Below are 22,018 nucleotides of genomic sequence, written 5' to 3'. Positions count from 1 at the left end.
GCTATAATATCAGTGATCACTGTCCCATTTTTATAGTGTATTTTACTTCTACATCATGGGAAGAAACACGTCAATCTAAATTAACATATCGGTGCCTATCAAGCAGGAACCTGGGTACCTTCCGTAGGTATATCGTAAATGCTGACTGGTCATCCGTCTATAGCAAAACCAACGGTAGTGACGCTTATGACGAATTCTTATCAATATTACTTCTCCATTATAATGCCTCTTTCCCCCGTATAACCGAAAAGCAAAAAAAGAAAATTAGAAAGCCATGAATAGGACCTGAACATTTAAAGATTATTAATGAAAACACCAAACTTTTCAAAGAGTTCTTGTGTACGAGGGAACCGTGTAAACTCGCAGCTTTTAAGAAACAGAAACAAGCTAACCGCCGAGTTAAGGAAGGCAAAAGCATCTTTCTATAACAACCTTTTTTTGAGGTGTGCAAAAAGCGCCTTGAAAGAGTATGGAAGATAACAAACGAGGTTCTTAAACGAGAAAACACTAAATGTAACACAACTGAATTAACAATAGGAAACAACGAAGTTTCAGGGGTCATATTATCCAAGCATTTTAATACGCACTTTGTGAATATGGTTAGACCGTTGAATAACGTAACTTTTTCGAAACCCTGGTACCAATGTATTGAAACCGTGTTCCTTGAACCTACGGATGAAATCGAGATTTCTCGCACATTTATGAGGTTAAAAAATACCCACTCAACAGACATAGAGGGCGGTCAGATAAAGCCTGTAAAATACGTAATTGGTGCTATCGCTCCCAGTCTAAACTACATATTTAATCTAGTTCTAGAGTCTGGTTGCTTTCCAAGTGGAATGGAAAAGGCAAAAGTTTCGGTCATCATTTAAGGAGGAGAAAAAATAACTAACAATTACAGGCGAGTATCCCTTCTTCTGGTGTTCTCTAAAGAACTTTAAAGAACAATTTTTCCACGCGTCAACACCTTTTTTTTAAAACATGACATACTTTTAGACAGTTAACATGGCTTTCGACGGGGATAATCAATAGAAATTGCACTTTTAACAATGAAGGAACTTATCATTAAGACTATTGAAGGAAATCTGCTTACCGTCGAAGTATTTATTGACTACAGTAAGGCATTTGATTACATAAACCACGAGATATTGCTAAAGACGTTGCACGCATTCGGTGTTCGCGGGGTTGCCCAATCGTTGTTTCAGTCTTATTCTTACGACCGGAAGCAGTGTGTAGCAATAAATAATAACATTCCATCTTCCAAATAAAGTACTGCAGGTGTTCCAAAAGGAAGTGTTTTAGGACCGTTCCTTTTCAATGTGCATATTAATGATGTTGTTCAGCAAGATAGTAACGCAGTCTATGTGATCTATGCGGATGACATGACCCCGTGTATTTGCGGATGGGATACAAATGAAATAATACTAAAAGCTGAAAGGGAACTTTCAAAACTGTGGCACTGGTCCAGTGAGAACGGTCTAAAAATGAATATAAATAAATCTAAGGTTATTTTATTCAAAACTACACATAAGCAGACACAAATAATGCACGATTTATTACTCATTGACACTTTCATTGAAATAGCTAACAGACACAAGACCCTTGGAGTTACATTTTCTGTAAATATGACATGGAAAGATCACGTTGAAGCTTTAGCTAACTCCTTATCATCGGCGACGGGAACCTTGTCACGATGTCAACACATCTTTCCATATAATGCAAAACTTCAAATTTATCATGCCCTATTCACTTCACACATAAATTACTACACGCTCGTATGGAGCACGGCCGCAGCAGGAAACATACACAGCATCCTTGTTCTTCAAAAGAAAGTGATTCGATACATTGCTAATGTGCCACGCTTACAATCAACCGCAGAATTGTATACACATTATGATATAATAAGCGTAAAACATATTTATGAATTTCGTTTATTGCATTCTTTATTCTGGTCAAATGAAAGTTTCAGATCATTTTTAAAAAGGACATCTGACCTATCGAAACAAATAAGTGACCCTCGCACCCGCAGCTGTGACCGGTGGTTAGTGCCGCGCCGGCGCACTGAATACTTCTCGCAGTCGCTGACATATAACTTACCTTTTATTTTAAAGGAGCTGTGCAACAATTTCAGGGCTTTGCTTAAATTATTGTAGAAGCTGATGCCTGACACTTCTGAAGTGAACTACAGAGAACAGATTTTGCCTGGATACCCTAGTTTTTATATTAAAAAACAAAAAGCCGTTTACAAATCCCTGTAACGCCGAATTGGAGCGCAGCTCTTGAGGAGGAGGAGTGAAGGGTACTGAGGGGAGGGTAGACCCCTCCTCCTTCTCCTCCTCCTCCCCTCATTCTTTAATATGCTCCGGGGGGGGGCTCACGTGACCTCGGGGGGGGGGGGGTGTCACGTGACTTCGGGGAGGGGGTCACGTGACCTCGGGGAGGCGAGACCTGGGGGTCACGTGACCTTGGGTGTCACACGGGGGTCACCTCAAGGTCACGTGACCCCCAAGGTGACCCCCACGTGACCTCAGGGGGTCACGTGACCTCAGAGGGGTCACGTGACCTGGGGGGTCACGTGGGGGTCACCTTGAGGTCACGTGACCTTGAGATGACCTTGGGAGGGGTCACGTGACCTTGGGGGTCACGTGACCTCGGGAATCACGTGACCTTGGGGAGGAGACCACGTGACCTCGGGGGTCACGTGACCTCAGAAGGGTCACGTGACCTCAGAGGGGTCGCGTGACTTGGGGGTCACGTGACCTTGGGGGTCACGTGACCTTCAAAGGGTCACGTGGGGTCATCTTGGGGTCACGTGACCTTGAGATGACCTTGGGAGGGGTCACGTGACATTGGGGGTCACGTGATCCCAAAATGACCCCACGTGACCCCCAAGGTCACGTGACCTTGGGGTCACGTGACCTTCAGGGGGTCACGTGACCTTGAGATGACCTTGGGAGGGGTCACGTGACCTTGGGATGACCTTGGTTACGCCGACGGCGACGCCAACGGCGACGGCGACGCCGACGCCGCTCAAGCCGGGAACGGGCCCCTAAGAGCTGCGCTCTAAAAGAAAAAGAACCAGGTTTATGCCGCGTCGCAACTCGTACGTCGTCTTCCGGGTCACGTGCGCAGTGGCGTTAATGGGGTAGGCGCGGGGTTCCGGAAAAGTTCTCTCCTATAGAGCCATCAGTGAGCAGCGAGAACTCATCCGGTGGTCACGAGACCGCGTGACCACCTGCAGTGCTGGCGGGCGCCACGCGATCAATATGGTGAAAGGACGAAAGTCTCATCCGGGTCCGGCCATACCCGTCCGGCCCTGTCCCCCTCCCCCCTTTTCTTCTGGTGGCTGTTTGCGGTAGCAGAGAGAGCTGACGGTTTTGTGGACCTAGGATAGACGGCGCCTCCAAAACTCCGTATAATAGAAGTTTTTTCGATGATACCAGGTTTCTGACGTATCTATATTTATGTTGGAACGACAAGATTTATAGAAAAGTTACCTTTTATCGAGCAGGTCTTCGCACAACTTGCTATATTTCTACAAGATTCCCCATAGACGTCACGCCGCGTGTATCTCATGGCCGCCGCTCGCAGCTGCAGGTCGGAGAATATTCTAAGTTTTGCCTCGCTATTACGCGGCGGGATCGCAACATTTCGATGAAACTATGTGTGTTTTCTGCCATTTGTGACACAGTGAACAATATCAAAAGCAGAAAATGACAATTCTTTCAACGTTAAAATCGTTGCACAGCTCCTCTAAACAAGTATCTAGAACAAAATACTAACTTTGATGCATTTACTAGTAAAAAAGTGCGAGATTTTTTTGTAAATAATAAATGATAATACATTAGTTTCTATCTTATATTTGAAAAGGTTTTGTGTTCAAGCTTTTATTGTAATTTTTGCTAAAGAAAACAAGCCATCTGGGAAAATTTGATCAGTGTAATTTATAATTCCATTAACTGTTGATAATCTGTTTATAGCGTTTGAGATGTGCCATTTAGAATTGTATACATTCACACGGTGTTTATGTGTATTCATATTGTTACGCGTCATATTTGTTGTACTTTTTCACAAAACGTTACTGTCTGTATGTGCACCCAAGCACTCTCAAGCTGTCAACGACAGCTTTTTCGCCCGGGGAACCCCAACACTGTGTTGGAAAATAAATTGAATTATTTTCCTAGAATATTGGAGAGCTGTGTGGATACTTTATGGGTTGCTTTTAAGAAATTATTGTCAGGAATAGAAAAAATATGTTCCATCCAGATATATATATTTGAAAATACTAACGCTGATAGGCCTTGCATGACATTTGTTGTTAAAAGAGCGATAAATCAACGAAGGCGTGCGTGTCAGAAGTACAAAATGCATTCATCTGAATTGGCTGCTTCAAAACTTGAGAAGCAGAATGATGCTTATAGCGATGTTATTAGCTTGGCGAAACGGGAATATTTTGGCAACATTTCAGATGAAATGCCGTCAAATAGCAAATTGTTGGCCTACCTTCGAAAAACTCGTAAGTTTTTTTCCATTCGGGATGTTTTCATCCCGGATATTTTGTGTGATGGTGAGGTTATTGAAGACAGTCATAATAAAGCCAATTCTTTGAATAAATATTTTCAGTCTCTTTTCGCCTCTAATATAATGCGTTCGTGTAATCCCCCATCAGTGATGGAATAGAGCCTCCTATGCCCCCTGCTGTCATAAATATACAAGGCATGAGAAAACGTTTGGAGGACCCGGATTTCAAACAAAATCAATAGGCCCAGACGGCTTGCCACCAAAAGTGCTAAAATCGTGCTTTTTCGCCGTGTCCCCCTACATTCACATAGTTTTTTCGAAGTCTCTAGAGGAAGGTGTACTTACAAGCGAATGGAAAATGACATTTGTTACGCCAATCTACAAGCATGAATCAAGAAAAAGTGTAGAAAACTGTCGCCTCATTTCCCTTAGTTGTGTGTGTTGCAAGGTTTTAGAACACATCGTGTAATGTTGTAACACATCTAGATACTAACTTTTTCTTTTCCCCAGCTCAGAATGGTTTTCGAAATGGCCTTTCGTGCGTGACTCAGCTTGTTGAACTTTACCATGATCTTGTTACAGCAGCTGACAGTGGAAGCGAAACGCATGCTATTTTCCTTGAATTCCGGAAGGCTTTTGATTCTGTGGCCCACCCTTTGTTGTTGGATAGGCTGCGCTCTTTGGGCCTTGATAACAGCGTCTACCGATGGATAGAAAATTATCGTTTTGAGAGAAAGCAATGTGTAGTCATGAACGGTGCAAAATCTGAATTTTGTAAGTCAGTCTCGGGAGTCAGTCTCGGGGCCTCTTTTATTCCTCGTTTTTATAAATGACATAGCTGCAGGGATTGATTCACCTGTGAGGCTGTTCGCAGATGAATGTGTTTTATATCGCAGAGTGTAACATTTACGAGTGTTTGCTCTCTTACAATCTGATTTAGATAAAATATCCACTTGGTGTCGGACGTGGGAATTAAGTCTCAATGCTGACAAAAGTGTCCACGTCACTTTCGAGGAAAAAAAACACAACAGCATCTTATCGTGTTATTCTAATAATTACCAACATGTACATAAAACTTGGATATCTTGGAGTAACTTCATCAAGCGATCTTTCTTTTATTGCTACGTAACACAATCTGTAAAAAAGTCTGGTAGAATGTTAAATTGTATTAGCAGAAATCTACGAAGTGCTCCCAAAAGCTAAAAGAAACTGCTTACTGCTGCTTGGTAAGACCGATGCTTGAAAATGCTTGCTTGATTATTAGGTGTTTAATGGCGCAAAAAGCAACATAGGCCATGCTGCGCCAAAGGAATAATTAAAAGACTCTATTGTGAAAGGAAGGAATTACTATGCAGAGGATCTATAACTGGTGCAGGTAGCCAGTTTTTTTTAAGAAAATCTAAAATATGACCGAAAGGAACTGAAGGTTCATCTCCCAGTAAAAAGGCTGGATGAAATGGAAGATATCCAGAAAGTGAAGGCAAACTTGTTCGACGTCCTTGATCAAAGAATTTGCAGTGCCATAGATTATGCAGCATTGTTAGCAATTCACCGCAATGCTTACAGACTGGGGTGTCCTCACCACAAAGAAGGTGTCGATGGGTGACACGTGAATATCCAATTCTCAAACGACACATTAAAACTTCCTGGTGACGGTCTTTATGATGCGAACTCCCCCATACCTGTAAACGTGGTTTGATGACATCTAGCTTATTATTTATTTCTTTGTCCCAGGGCGCTGCCAAGCATAATAAATTGTTTTTTTAAGAACTGGTTTAAAATCTTCTAGAGGCAGCTGAACGGGTGTTTCCAGAGCATCCTTAACAGAGGCTGCTAGCCTATCCGCCTTCTCATTACCTGAAATTCCCACATGGCTTGGTACCCAGCACAGCTTGATATTGTGTCCCATTTGGAAAGAATTATAATGCAATTAAAATGCAAAGGTGCAAGCGAGCTGGACAAGAATGACGAAATGAATCCCTGGAGAAGGGGAACAAGAGGGACAAAGGACAAACATAAATCTCCAAACACAGCTAGGTAACTGGTGAGCTACCGAAAAAATCCGCCTGGCCCGGGTATCGAACCCGAGACCTCTCCATTACAAGTGGAGCGCTCTACCAACTGAGCTAACCAGGGGTTAGACGTCAGTAGAGCAAACGGGTTTTATCAGCTGCCACCAGTCTAACACCAACAAGGGTGAAGCTTGCAAATTTAAGGTTAGAATTATAATGCAATTAAAATGCAAAGGTGCAAGCGAGCTGGACAAGAATGACGAAATGAATCCCTGGAGAAGGGGAACAAGAGGGACAAAGGACAAACATAAATCTCCAAACACAGCTAGGTAACTGGTGAGCTACCGAAAAAATCCGCCTGGCCCGGGTATCGAACCCGGGACCTCTCCATTACAAGTGGAGCGCTCTACCAACTGAGCTAACCAGGGGTTAGACGTCAGTAGAGCAAACGGGTTTTATCAGCTGCCACCAGTCTAACACCAACAAGGGTGAAGCTTGCAAATTTAAGGTTAGAATTATAATGCAATTAAAATGCAAAGGTGCAAGCGAGCTGGACAAGAATGACGAAATGAATCCCTAGAGAAGGGGAACAAGAGGGACAAAGGACAAACATAAATCTCCAAACACAGCTAGGTAACTGGTGAGCTACCGAAAAAATCCGCCTGGCCCGGGTATCGAACCCGGGACCTCTCCATTACAAGTGGAGCGCTCTACCAACTGAGCTAACCAGGGGTTAGACGTCAGTAGAGCAAACGGGTTTTATCAGCTGCCACCAGTCTAACACCAACAAGGGTGAAGCTTGCAAATTTAAGGTTAGAATTATAATGCAATTAAAATGCAAAGGTGCAAGCGAGCTGGACAAGAATGACGAAATGAATCCCTGGAGAAGGGGAACAAGAGGGACAAAGGACAAACATAAATCTCCAAACACAGCTAGGTAACTGGTGAGCTACCGAAAAAATCCGCCTGGCCCGGGTATCGAACCCGGGACCTCTCCATTACAAGCTTGTAATGGAGAGGTCCCGGGTTCGATACCCGGGCCAGGCGGATTTTTTCGGTAGCTCACCAGTTACCTAGCTGTGTTTGGAGATTTATGTTTGTCCTTTGTCCCTCTTGTTCCCCTTCTCCAGGGATTCATTTCGTCATTCTTGTCCAGCTCGCTTGCACCTTTGCATTTTAATTGCATTATAATTCTAACCTTAAATTTGCAAGCTTCACCCTTGTTGGTGTTAGACTGGTGGCAGCTGATAAAACCCGTTTGCTCTACTGACGTCTAACCCCTGGTTAGCTCAGTTGGTAGAGCGCTCCAGTTGTAATGGAGAGGTCCCGGGTTCGATACCCGGGCTAGGCGGATTTTTTCGGTAGCTCACCAGTTACCTAGCTGTGTTTGGAGATTTATGTTTGTCCTTTGTCCCTCTTGTTCCCCTTCTCCAGGGATTCATTTCGCCATTCTTGTCCAGCTCGCTTGCACCTTTGCATTTTAATTGCATTATAATTCTAACCTTAAATTTGCAAGCTTCACCCTTGTTGGTGTTAGACTGGTGGCAGCTGATAAAACCCGTTTGCTCTACTGACGTCTAACCCCTGGTTAGCTCAGTTGGTAGAGCGCTCCACTTGTAATGGAGAGGTCCCGGGTTCGATACCCGGGCCAGGCGGATTTTTTCGGTAGCTCACCAGTTACCTAGCTGTGTTTGGAGATTTATGTTTGTCCTTTGTCCCTCTTGTTCCCCTTCTCCAGGGATTCATTTCGTCATTCTTGTCCAGCTCGCTTGCACCTTTGCATTTTAATTGCATTATAATTCTAACCTTAAATTTGCAAGCTTCACCCTTGTTGGTGTTAGACTGGTGGCAGCTGATAAAACCCGTTTGCTCTACTGACGTCTAACCCCTGGTTAGCTCAGTTGGTAGAGCGCTCCACTTGTAATGGAGAGGTCCCGGGTTCGATACCCGGGCCAGGCGGATTTTTTCGATAGCTCACCAGTTACCTAGCTGTGTTTGGAGATTCATGTTTGTCCTTTGTCCCTCTTGTTCCCCTTCTCCAGGGATTCATTTCGTCATTCTTGTCCAGCTCGCTTGCACCTTTGCATTTTAACAGTCTTGGGTAGTAACGCGTTACTAGTAACGCGTTACTGTAACTTCGTTACTTTTTTGGTAACTTGTAACTGTAACGAGTTACTTTTTAAAAATGTAACTTGTAACTGTAGTTCTATTACTTTTTTCTGAAGTAACGATGAAAGTAACGACGTTACTTTTGTCGTTACTTTCCAGTGTTTTATGAATAATATATCACTGAACGAGGTGCAATTTAGCCATTCCTTGCACTTTCCAAATCGTCTATTCCGACATTTCGAGTGTCAAGTTGGCCTTGCACAAAGTTGTGAATACGTTCTTTCTCGCGAGTCACTACCCGAATATAGTCACGTGTAGATTTTATAAAAAAATATCTGGTTATGTTTACGCACGCGCTTGTACTTTCTGCCTCAACACTTACATCTTAGTGTCTTGAAGCACTACCTATGTTGTGGTTTTTCTTTTTTCTGTGCAAGCGCTTTTTAATCGGCTGAATCCACCGTAAAAAACAATACACGTGAAGGGCACTGCGCATGTCTCGTATTTTGATTAGCTCCACTACGCCGCACTGCGCACGTTTCGTATTTTGATTTGCGCCACTACTCTGGCGTAGAAACTTTCAAACACTAACTTTGAGAAGCGACTGCTACTAAGTTACAATATGAAGTAAAAAGCGTACTTTTTAATTTTATGCCATAAAACGTTCTGAAGGGCGTTTTCTAGTTTTTTTTTCTAATTTTTTGTGTTATAGAAAAGTAACTGAAAAGTAACGTCGTTACTTTTTAAAAGTAACTGTAACTGTAACGAGTTACTCTTTTGTTGCAGTAACTGTAACGGTAACTTCGCTACTTTTTTCTGAAAGTAACTGTAACTGTAACGAATTACTTTTTAAAAGTAACTTACCCATGACTGCATTTTAATTGCATTATAATTCTAACCTTAAATTTGCAAGCTTCACCCTTGTTGGTGTTAGACTGGTGGCAGCTGATAAAACCCGTTTGCTCTACTGACGTCTAACCCCTGGTTAGCTCAGTTGGTAGAGCGCTCCACTTGTAATGGAGAGGTCCCGGGTTCGATACCCGGGCCAGGCGGATTTTTTCGGTAGCTCACCAGTTACCTAGCTGTGTTTGGAGATTTATGTTTGTCCTTTGTCCCTCTTGTTCCCCTTCTCCAGGGATTCATTTCGTCATTCTTGTCCAGCTCGCTTGCACCTTTGCATTTTAATTGCATTATAATTCTAACCTTAAATTTGCAAGCTTCACCCTTGTTGGTGTTAGACTGGTGGCAGCTGATAAAACCCGTTTGCTCTACTGACGTCTAACCCCTGGTTAGCTCAGTTGGTAGAGCGCTCCACTTGTAATGGAGAGGTCTCGGGTTCGATACCCGGGCCAGGCGGATTTTTTCGGTAGCTCACCAGTTACCTAGCTGTGTTTGGAGATTTATGTTTGTCCTTTGTCCCTCTTGTTCCCCTTCTCCAGGGATTCATTTCGTCATTCTTGTCCAGCTCGCTTGCACCTTTGCATTTTAATTGCATTATAATTCTAACCTTAAATTTGCAAGCTTCACCCCTGTTGGTGTTAGACTGGTGGCAGCTGATAAAACCCGTTTGCTCTACTGACGTCTAACCCCTGGTTAGCTCAGTTGGTAGAGCGCTCCACTTGTAATGGAGAGGTCCCGGGTTCGATACCCGGGCTAGGCGGATTTTTTCGGTAGCTCACCAGTTACCTAGCTGTGTTTGGAGATTTATGTTTGTCCTTTGTCCCTCTTGTTCCCCTTCTCCAGGGATTCATTTCGTCATTCTTGTCCAGCTCGCTTGCACCTTTGCATTTTAATTGCATTATAATTCTAACCTTAAATTTGCAAGCTTCACCCTTGTTGGTGTTAGACCGGTGGCAGCTGATAAAACCCGTTTGCTCTACTGACGTCTAACCCCTGGTTAGCTCAGTTGGTAGAGCGCTCCACTTGTAATGGAGAGGTCCCGGGTTCGATACCCGGGCCAGGCGGATTTTTTCGGTAGCTCACCAGTTACCTAGCTGTGTTTGGAGATTTATGTTTGTCCTTTGTCCTTCTTGTTCCCCTTCTCCAGGGATTCATTTCGTCATTCTTGTCCAGCTCGCTTGCACCTTTGCATTTTAATTGCATTATAATTCTAACCTTAAATTTGCAAGCTTCACCCTTGTTGGTGTTAGACTGGTGGCAGCTGATAAAACCCGTTTGCTCTACTGACGTCTAACCCCTGGTTAGCTCAGTTGGTAGAGCGCTCCACTTGTAATGGAGAGGTCCCGGGTTCGATACCCGGGCCAGGCGGATTTTTTCGGTAGCTCACCAGTTACCTAGCTGTGTTTGGAGATTTATGTTTGTCCTTTGTCCCTCTTGTTCCCCTTCTCCAGGGATTCATTTCGTCATTCTTGTCCAGCTCGCTTGCACCTTTGCATTTTAATTGCATTATAATTCTAACCTTAAATTTGCAAGCTTCACCCTTGTTGGTGTTAGACTGGTGGCAGCTGATAAAACCCGTTTGCTCTACTGACGTCTAACCCCTGGTTAGCTCAGTTGGTAGAGCGCTCCACTTGTAATGGAGAGGTCCCGGGTTCGATACCCGGGCCAGGCGGATTTTTTCGATAGCTCACCAGTTACCTAGCTGTGTTTGGAGATTTATGTTTGTCCTTTGTCCCTCTTGTTCCCCTTCTCCAGGGATTCATTTCGTCATTCTTGTCCAGCTCGCTTGCACCTTTGCATTTTAATTGCATTATAATTCTAACCTTAAATTTGCAAGCTTCACCCTTGTTGGTGTTAGACTGGTGGCAGCTGATAAAACCCGTTTGCTCTACTGACGTCTAACCCCTGGTTAGCTCAGTTGGTAGAGCGCTCCACTTGTAATGGAGAGGTCCCGGGTTCGATACCCGGGCCAGGCGGATTTTTTCGGTAGCTCACCAGTTACCTAGCTGTGTTTGGAGATTTATGTTTGTCCTTTGTCCCTCTTGTTCCCCTTCTCCAGGGATTCATTTCGTCATTCTTGTCCAGCTCGCTTGCACCTTTGCATTTTAATTGCATTATAATTCTAACCTTAAATTTGCAAGCTTCACCCTTGTTGGTGTTAGACTGGTGGCAGCTGATAAAACCCGTTTGCTCTACTGACGTCTAACCCCTGGTTAGCTCAGTTGGTAGAGCGCTCCACTTGTAATGGAGAGGTCTCGGGTTCGATACCCGGGCCAGGCGGATTTTTTCGGTAGCTCACCAGTTACCTAGCTGTGTTTGGAGATTTATGTTTGTCCTTTGTCCCTCTTGTTCCCCTTCTCCAGGGATTCATTTCGTCATTCTTGTCCAGCTCGCTTGCACCTTTGCATTTTAATTGCATTATAATTCTAACCTTAAATTTGCAAGCTTCACCCTTGTTGGTGTTAGACTGGTGGCAGCTGATAAAACCCGTTTGCTCTACTGACGTCTAACCCCTGGTTAGCTCAGTTGGTAGAGCGCTCCACTTGTAATGGAGAGGTCCCGGGTTCGATACCCGGGCCAGGCGGATTTTTTCGGTAGCTCACCAGTTACCTAGCTGTGTTTGGAGATTTATGTTTGTCCTTTGTCCCTCTTGTTCCCCTTCTCCAGGGATTCATTTCGCCATTTGGAAAGCCTGGTTTAACTCTACCCGTACCACGCACTCTCTGTTCCCTCAATGATTCTAAGAATCGGCACGAGCCGATTCTTAGAATCATTGAGGGAACAGAGAGAGAGGATAGCACTCTGGGAGTCCACAAACAAGATAGCTTTCCTGATGTTGTTGCCTAATATACATTCGATGACCATGAGCACACCACAAAGTTCTGCAGTAAAAATGCTGGCAACAGAGTGAAGCCGTCCAGCTTTTACAAAATTTTCTGAACATACAGCCGAACCGACAAAGTGTTGAGTTTTTGCACCATCCGTCAAGAACTGTGCATGGTCCTTATACTTAACTTGCAAGGTCATAAACTCTTGCTGAAGGACTAGTGGTGCAACAGTTCGCTTACTGTATTTCGCTAGCGACCAGTCACAGGTATAGTGCACCGCCTTCCAAGGAGCAATGCTTCGAACTCTCGTCATCAAGCTACGCTCAGGAAGCGCAAGCTGCAGGGATGCAGACATGCATTGAATACGGAGGCTTAAAGGCCGTACTATACTTGGCTTGTTGTCAAAAAGACGTAAAAAAGGAGATACCTACAAACAGCGGAAGGATGGGTGTTCAGGGCCAGATTTGACTTTATAACTATAGCATAGGCTGAGGAACTGTCTTCGCTTTTCTAGTGGCATTTGGTACGTCTCTGCATACAAACTCGGGACAGGCGACGTTCGGAAGGCCCCCGTGGAAAGTCGAAGTCCAAGGTGATGCACAGGATCTAGCATTTTTAAAGATGACAATCGTGCCGAGCCATATACAACCGCACCATAGTCGAGACGGGAACGAACCAGCGAGTTGTAGAGTCGCAGGAGGCACCTCCTGTCAGATCCCCAGGACATGTGTGCTAGCACCTTGAGAACATTGGCAGATTTAAGACACTTTCGCTTCAATTCTTTCAGATGGGTCTGAAAAGTGAGCTTCTCATCAAAAATAACACCCAAGAATTTGTGTTCATGCCTAACGGTTACGTCAGTTCCATTCATCTGCAAGCTGGTATCTAGCGACAACCCTCGACGTAGTGAAAAAAGGCACGCACACTGTTTTTTCTGGTGCAAACCGGAAGTCATTTTCATCGGCCCACTTACTCATCCTATTTATTGCTATCTGCAATCGGCGCTCACAAATTGACAAGTTGCATGAGGAGAAGGTGATCTGGACATCGTCTACGTACAATGAATAAAAAACTGATGGTGGTATAACTGCAGTCAGGCTGTTAATCTTAATTGCAAACAAGGTAACACTCAAGACACCTCCCTGTGGGACACCATTTTCCTGTGTAAAAACATCCGAGAGCGTGGATCCCAGGCGGACCTGAAAGAAACGGTCTGTCAAGAAGTCCTTTAAGCAACGCAGCATGCGACCACGAGCACCGCACGTATACAAGTCCTGAAGTATTCCGTACCGCCATGCCGTATCGTAAGCTTTCTGTAAATCAAAAAAGACAGAAACGCAATGCTGCCGGTTCACAAAAGCCTCACGCACGAAAGTCTCCAACCGGACAAGGTGATCTAAGGTTAAGCGACCTCTTCTGAAACCACACTGGTTTTTATCGAAAATTTTCTTTTGTTCTAGAATGTATACCAGCCTTCTGTTTATAAGCCGTTCATGAGTTTTTCCCAGACAACTAGTCAGTGCTATAGGCCGATAACTTGCTGGTAGGGAAGGGTCTTTGCCAGACTTCAAGATGGGATGATGTGTGCTCGCTTCCAGCACTGTGGAAAACAAGAAGCTTCCTATAAATGATTAAAGAAAGACAACAAATTCACCAAGGATTCAGCGGACAAGTGCCTCAGCAGTTCATAATGAATCATATCTGGACCAGGTGCTGACTGCTTCTTTACTGCAAGGGCTATCTCAAGCTCACACATTGTGAACGGCCGGTTGTGGTGGTGGGACGCACGGGAGGCAAACTGGAAAGAGAGATCGTGGAAGCGCCGTGTATACTTGCCCGTGGACCAGATCACTGCATCAGTGTAGCGTCAGTGCATCTGACCAACAAGGAATTCCAATTTCTTATTTGTGAGCGTCATTAGTATAGTGTCACACGCGATCCGTAAAGATCTAGATTGTGTCCCTAACGTGGTGTGAACGTGGTGGGAACATGGTGTGAACGCAGCTCATGAACTTAACGTTTTCTCGCGCCGCTAAACAAAAATTTTTTTTCTTAGTATTTTTTTTTTAATTACGCGTTTTGCTACGTCCCGATAGGGTCCTGACCGCGGTGCGAACGCAACATTAGGACCTAAGATTTTCTTGTGCCGCGGTAGAAGTTTCTTTTCTTCTCACATTTTTTTTTTAATTTCGTTCTCTTTTTATTCGCAATTATCTCTGTCGAAAGAGAAAGAATAGCATGTTCTTGCGCGTGCCACTGTGCGCGCGTGGAAGTTTGCGTGTATTGAGATCAGCCGAGTTCTCATCTTGCGATGAAATATAAAATATAAGTCCGCCGACTACAAGCCGGTGCTATTTCAAAATCTTGAGCTTCCGCCCTTTTCGAGGAATGTGATATCGATTCGGATATTTCAATACGTCCTTCTCCCGATATTTTTCGGTTGCTGCTTGTGTGCTGGGCGATTGGGATGATTCATTTTATGTAACCATTTAGTGCGTGATTAAATATCACGTTTGACATCTGAATGTTAAGTTCACTAGAACAATCATCCTTTCATAAATTGGGGACTCACCACACTGCTCCCACTTCATATGATAAAAATCACTTTGTTATAATTACATAGTTTTAATAATTGGCAAACACATTTTGAAACATTTTTATAATATTAGATTATTGTAATATAAAGCAGCAATTGTTTGTGATAGTTTATTGATGTCAGCAGCAAAATACTGGAAATGATCGTAAGCATCTAAACGAGAAGGAATCCACCTTATTTGGCAAATTGGTCTCAGTAACCGAAGAAAATAATTTTGAGAATTAACAAAATGTACCCAGCACATTATCGATGGCAATGCTATTAATGCAAAGGTGCAAGCGAACTTCTTGTTCCCCTTCTCCATGAATTATTTTCTTCGTCATCAATTCTTCTAGTTTACTTCAGTTCTATGCAAAATCTTGTACTTCGTTGTATTTTTAAATTGTGCTCGTCTGAACTTCGGTTTTTCTCAAAAATTTGCGTCAGGTGCCTCCAAAGTATATCTTCCTACGGATGTGATATATATTTTAGAAACTTCAGAATTTTTCATAGTACTAAGGAGGGTTTTTCTTTATTTTCTACATTCACGATGAATTTTTAATACTCAAGAATAAATTGTACACTTTGATTAACTTGGATACCACCCGTAGTAGCAATGCATCAAAAAGTTTATTTCATTGAGGAACCTGCAGTTTACGTGTCATCTTGAAATTGTGGCGCAAGTATAGCGGTATATGATAAAATGAAGTAGTAGCATGGTAAATTGTTCGAAGCGTTACGATCCAGTGTTATGGTCATATTTGTATATTAAATACATGGGCTTCTTTTGGGAGCGCTGGCATAACTCGCTAAAAGATGGCGCAAGCGTCATCATCATCATAATCATCATCATAATGCCTTTATGTGTGCCAGTCAACAACCAACAAAAGTCTACAATGTGGCACAGTGGAAAAATCGCACAGCTGTGAAACATGCTCAATTGATAAAACTAGCATGAAACAAAACACAACAGTGCATTTTTAGCGACGGAAAATAATCTCATCTAATTGTCAACTGAGATTTACGTAGCCATCAGAAATATCAAAATGTTCATGCCCAAGATTGTTTACACTTGTCTGCATTCTTGTTGTTGGTGATATCATGTGCATGCTATGGCATAAATTTCTGGGGATGGACATAAACAAGGAACACGCTTATTTTCTCGGAAATGGTAAAACTCGAGGTTTCGAGTTTTGCCGAATTTTGTTCTTTCTAAAGTCTTTTTTTTTTTCGTCACCAAATGTGTATCTTTCCTCTGGTGTCACTTTGTGTGCAAATCTGAAAAGAAACGCTGCTCTATTTGCCAGGGGTGGTGATATGAGCTGTAGGGTAGCCCCAGATAGGAGGAGGAATTAATTGATTTGGAAGAGGCTCGGTTGTCGTCCAAAGATCTTGCCGCGAATGTTTTTATTTTGAGTATTTATGAATATTACGAACGAGTAATTCCGAAGCCACGCGCTCGCACCTGCTCTACGACGCTGCACAAAAATCCTGAGCTAGGGCAGTGCGCGGACTTCCTGTACCTAGAGTACCTGTACCTAGACCTTTGCACATCGCCCAGCCATTGCAAGACGACTCCTCACCTCAAGCAAAGAGCTAGTTTTGCTTATAGTTCCCAAACTACACCAAGTAGTTCTTGTAAATTTTTGACGTAAAAAGGCGATTTTTAACGTGTTTTTTATGGCGTGTCAAATACGCGATCTTGCATACGGGCAATTAGGAGTGCTCTGCGAGGAGCCGAACCTCCTTTGATTGGTTGCACGGCTCTCAAGGTGCACAGAAATCGAGAAAGTGTTTTTTTTCTGTTTTTTTCTTTTTTTTCTTTCTTTTTACAGATTTGATTTATAGGCGCTCAAGATGCGCAAGCGCACTTGAGCCCATAGCTTTGTCTGCAGTCACGAGATTATAGTGTGGTAACTCCTGCAGGTAAGTGGGCCCATGTAATACAACCAAGATTACCGCACGATACTCTTGGGCAACTCTTTGTGGCTTAGCCGTCAAAGCCAGTGCGGCGGTTTTCCAGCGAAATTGACTATTTAGCGGTTTTCTGAAGAGGAATCGATGGCCGAGTGGAAGCGTGTCGCTTTTTGTTTGTGCGTTTTCTCTTCAATACTTGTCGACTGTCACGCGCAAGCGCTTAAGTGCAGACCGCATGGAGCGTTTTTGCTCGCGATTCAGGCGTGTCGGCGTCAAATCGACGTCATTTCCTGCGCGCAGCCGCGCGTTTTCGCGGGAGCGTTGGTTTCTAGCAGTGTTGCGGAATGGGCACCCCCATTCCATTCCAATTCCATTCCAGGGAATAAGAGTTTTCGATAATTCCATTCCTTTCAACTCCTAGGAATGGGGACACTGGGCCCATTCCCACTCCTGGAATGGCTGAATCGTTCCATTCCATTCCTCTAATTCCTAAACGTTAAAAGTGTCACTTGACAGCTGCATTACGTTGCAGGGTTGGGCAGAAATATTCAGAAATGTATTTGGAAATACAAATACTGGGATAGATGAAAATAGTTGCTAAGATACTGATACTCAAGTCTCAAATATATCTATAAAAATGTATCGTGATACGTATCGGAAATACATTTTAGAAAGAGGCAAAAAGTCTTTGGAAATACAAATACAAGTACACAATACAATACGATCCTTTCTGTGTGCGTTTGAATAGTGATTTAGAAATAGTTTGTTGTTGCTTGTGTTTGAACTTCCAAAAAGTTATCTTAGCCGTGTGTTATCGTCCGCCATCAGCTAATCCTTCTTTTGTTTCGAATCTTCATGATGTTTTGAACTCAATAATAGTGCGCTTTCCTTCATGTCCTATACTCCTCCTTGGTGATTTCAATTATCCTCAAATAAAATGGTCTCACCCGCATATTTTCTCTAACCCTTTCTCATCAGATGTGGAAGATTTTATAAAGTTATGTGATGACTTCAGCTTTTCGCAGCTGGTGTCTCTTCCTACTCGAATCACTGCTACAACTGCAAACGTATTAGATCTCATTTTGTCAACTTCACCTGAACTTATTTCTTCTGTTACTTTCATGCCGGCTCTCAGCGACCATTCGCTACTACATTTTTCACTTGATGTGCCAGCCAAAACAGCACAGCGAACTCTTAAAAAAATACGAGACTATGGTAGAGGTGAATATGACTCTATTAACGGTGCCCTTGGCCTTTTTCTTAACGATTACTTAGACCACTTTTCTGACCGTTCTTTAGAATTAAATTGGACATTGTTTAAGACGCAGGTTGAGCTCCTAACCAATAAACATATACCGCTACGTAACATCCCAATTGTTTCGAATTCCCCTTGGTTCAATGACACTCTAAAAAGACTTTCCAATAAAAAAAAGCGCAAATTTCGCGCAGCAAAGTTAACAAATTCGGAGGTTAAATGGCTCGAGTATCATAAGGCTGCCAATGCTTATAAAAGTGCAATTGCGGATCAAAGTCAGTTTATTTTTCTATCACCCTGCCATCACTACTAACCAACAACGTCAAACAGTTTTGGAAGGCGATTAACGGCAATAAAAACACCACACTGTCTCTGTTTACTTTATCAGGTGAACCTGTTTCCACCGATGACTGCAAATGTTTTCAATTCTACTTTTGTTGAATCATTTTCAAACTGTATTTCTTCAACTTTACCTCAACTTCAACAATGCGCTTTTCTGTCCATGTATCCCATCTTAATTCAAACAAGTGGAATTATAAAGATAATTGAACAGCTAAAAATATCCTGCTCCGCGGGAGTTGACGGAATTAATTCTAAATTTTTGCTAAGAACAAAAGAGTATTCTTCTATAATACTGTCTAAATTATTTGAGCAATCACTTACTCTAGGCTGTTTACCTGACGATTGGAAGGTGGGTAAAGTGGTGCCCGTGCATAAAACCGGTGATCATCATTCTCCTCTCAATTACCGTCCCATTTCCATAACAAGCATTCCGTGTAAAATTCTTGAGCATATTATTTTTTCTCATCAAGTTCAACACCTAGAATCCAATTCATTCTTTGCTCCTGCACAACATGGCTTCCGTAAATCATTTTCGTGTGAAACTCGGCTACTCACCTTCACTCATGACCTTCACCTTATTCTTGATCATGGTTCCCAGGTGGATTGTATTTTCCTTGACTTCGCCAAAGCTTTCGATAAGGTTTCACATAATCTACTACTCCATAAGCTTAGCAAACTTAACATTGATCAGGATGTACTTTCATGGATTCGCGCTTTCCTTAATACCCGATCTCAATTTGTGTCTGTGAATAATACCTCTTCAAGTCCAGCTCCCGTGACATCAGGCGTACCTCAAGGCTCAGTGTTAGGTCCCCTGCTCTTTCTTATTTTTATCAACGACTTACCTTCCTGCGTTTTGTCCTCTATTAGCTTATTTGCAGATGATTGCGTTCTTTACCGAGAAATAACTAACACCTCTGATGTTGCTATCCTTCAGTCTGACCTTGATTGTGTTTCTAATTGGTGTAACAAATGGAACATGCAGCTCAACACTAACAAATGTAAAGTAATGACTGTTTCTCGTCTTAACTCGCACTCTACTTTCTACTATCTAAACAGTATTTTGTTGGAAGGTGTATCATCATATAAGTACTTGGGGATCCATATTTCATCGAACCTGTCTTGGGAGCCTTATATTCGCTACATAACTAACAATGCTAACCGCATGCTTGGCTTTCTCAAACATAATTTTCCATCTGTTCCTGTATCTCTCAAGCTACTACTATACAAAACCCTTGTCCGCTCAAAATTGGAATACGCCTCCCCTATATGGGATCCCGGTACTGACTTACAACAGCAGTCGAAAGCTATTCAAAATAGATCTGTTCGCTTCATTCTTAAGCGCAACATCCATGAAAACGTTTTTAAACCTACCTAACCTTTCTTCACGTCGTGAGTTATCCCGTCTTTGTCTGTTTCATAAAATTTATCATCACAATTCTTCCTTGCATCAAAAATTACTAACCCCTCCCTCATATGTCTCGCCACGCGTCGATCACCAACACAAAATCTACCTGTTTGTAAAACCACTACTTTTTATAATTCATTCATCCCCAAAACAACAATCACGTGGAACCACCTTCCATCGTCAGTTGTGTCTGTGACAGATGCCACCATGTTTAAGCGTTGTTTAACCACTTTTCTAAGTTAAAATTTCTTATGTTCGTGTTTCTATTCTTAGGTTGTCATTTTGTTTTTTAGTGATTTTACTTTGTAACCCACTCCCCTCTGTAATGCCCTCGGGCCCTGAGGGTACAATAAATAAATAAATAAATAAATACAATACAATGCAATACATTTTTCAAATTTCTTTGAGACGCCAACTGAGATGAGGCTTTAAGTTTGAAGTGGAAGTTTTTTTTTTGTTTTTTTTTTTTTTGTTCGTGAAATTACTTTTCCGCAGTCTTGGCACTTCGCCTTGAAGGTAGTGGTTCCGGATGAAGAGTCCTAAATGGGTTTAAAAAACGTTCCATCAAGGATTGACCGCGGTCCCTTCCCTGGCATCCTGTCTGACTGACAAGTGATGCGAAAAGAATTCGACTTCTAAAATAAATTCCATCAAAACATCATCACTTCCCTGTCCAATAAGGGCGCCCCTGTCAGCACTGATCACATGACGTCACGGTGGGATGAACTAGTATTCTTGAATCTGTAGGTGTTGCCTTGAACATGAAACTTCACCCACGCTGCTGTATGAAAGGACAATACGTACTTTCGTTGTAGCTGACCTCGTGGAAGACCATGCAGGCAGTTGTATTTGGAATTTTCGAGAAAAGTGGACCACCTGAAGCATCCTGAAGCATGTGTATTATCTTCTGTTACGGTTGAAAAATCGATACGGTGGCATCCCTGTTGTGACGGTCCTTCCTGCCGACTCTCCGCCTCCATCGCATGAATGGCAGTCTTCAAGTTTCCCCTAGCATCATTCAAACAGAGACTTCGTGGATTGCCACCTGATATTGCCGGCACAGGTGCGAGCTCTTCGAGAAACAGCGCGCTCGAGACGAGTCAAAAGTGTACGAAGTCTGGGTCCGCACAGCGAGACCACGTCTGGCCTCCTTCCTGGGTATCGGATCACCAGAGCAGCAGGTCACGTTCACGTCGGCTGATGACGAACCAGCCGTGCAATATTACAGGCGCAGAGGCATTCGGATATGTGTCGAACTTCACTGGTGAAAGGCGCCACCGCCGCCTCCCCCCACCTCCCCTCCCCCCTCTGTTCTTAGCTTTGACGCTTGTGTTTTGTATCGCATTTTTTTCTTTCGCGCATAAGTCTGGTAGGGCGTTACGTGGGTTCGCAGTTTCCTGCTCATCTTATTTCTGAACAACCGACTCCCTGACTGGCTCGGTATAGCTGAACGTAAACAATAAATAAATAAATAAATAAAATATAAAGAACCTGGCCCATTCCATTCCCATTCCATTCCGGGCAAAAGGCATCCAATTCCATTCCCATTCCATTCCCCTCACCGTTGCCGCCATTCCATTCCCATTCCATTCCGGGGTCGCGAAAATGCGGAATGATTCCGGAATCATTCCAACTCCGGAGTGGAAACTCCGCAACACTGGTTTCTAGCCGACCTAGAACAAGACGCGCGCGCCAAGGCGTCGAAGCGGCTCTCGCCCAATGAGGGTCGGTCGAACTATCACGTGATCCTGCGCAGTCCGCTGTTTCGTATTCAGCACATTTCAAAGTGTTCAGAAGCATTTTTATTTTCCATATAAAAATTGAAAGGTTGTTTCTTTTGACATACAAACACGTTTTATTTACTTATTTGTTCATTTAATTCTCATTTTGTAGTATTTGCGTCAACATTTACATCGCGTGTTGAGAATGCTGTTATCTGGCAACGCTGATAACGCGCGGCCGGCGGTGCTTGGCTTTGTCTGCATGCGGGTGCCCCCGCGTCAGCTTCCACGCGAACGTTCATAGCGCGTCGCGTTTTCGCGTGTAGAAAAACGTGCCATGCGGTCTGCGCTTTTACTCGACGTTATTGAAAGCGTTTTTTCTTGTACCGTTGTATCGTTCCATTTTCCATGCAGGCCCACAGCGTCATGT

The 22,018-nt window shown here is 43.2% G+C and overlaps 2 protein-coding genes across 2 annotated transcripts in view; both read left to right on the top strand.

Moving 5' to 3' along the window:
• Positions 1-3,837, top strand: part of LOC115313669 — a 32,261-nt gene extending 28,424 nt beyond the window's left edge. The window contains exons 2-3 of the mRNA XM_040206702.1: positions 1,599-2,104; positions 3,753-3,837. Of these exons, the coding sequence (XP_040062636.1) occupies positions 1,599-2,104; positions 3,753-3,837 (591 nt within the window). The remainder of the gene's footprint in view (positions 1-1,598; positions 2,105-3,752) is intronic.
• Positions 1-22,018, top strand: part of LOC8043368 (talin-2) — a 292,667-nt gene that overhangs the window by 92,520 nt on the left and 178,129 nt on the right. The gene's annotated exons all lie outside the window — the stretch shown is intronic.

This window comes from Ixodes scapularis, unplaced genomic scaffold (genome assembly GCF_016920785.2).
Source record: "Ixodes scapularis isolate PalLabHiFi unplaced genomic scaffold, ASM1692078v2 PGA_scaffold0__279_contigs__length_252992795, whole genome shotgun sequence".
NCBI classification, from domain to species: domain Eukaryota; kingdom Metazoa; phylum Arthropoda; class Arachnida; order Ixodida; family Ixodidae; genus Ixodes; species Ixodes scapularis.
The sequence above is the reverse complement of the archived record's forward strand: the minus strand, read 5'-3'. Positions and strand labels throughout refer to the sequence as shown.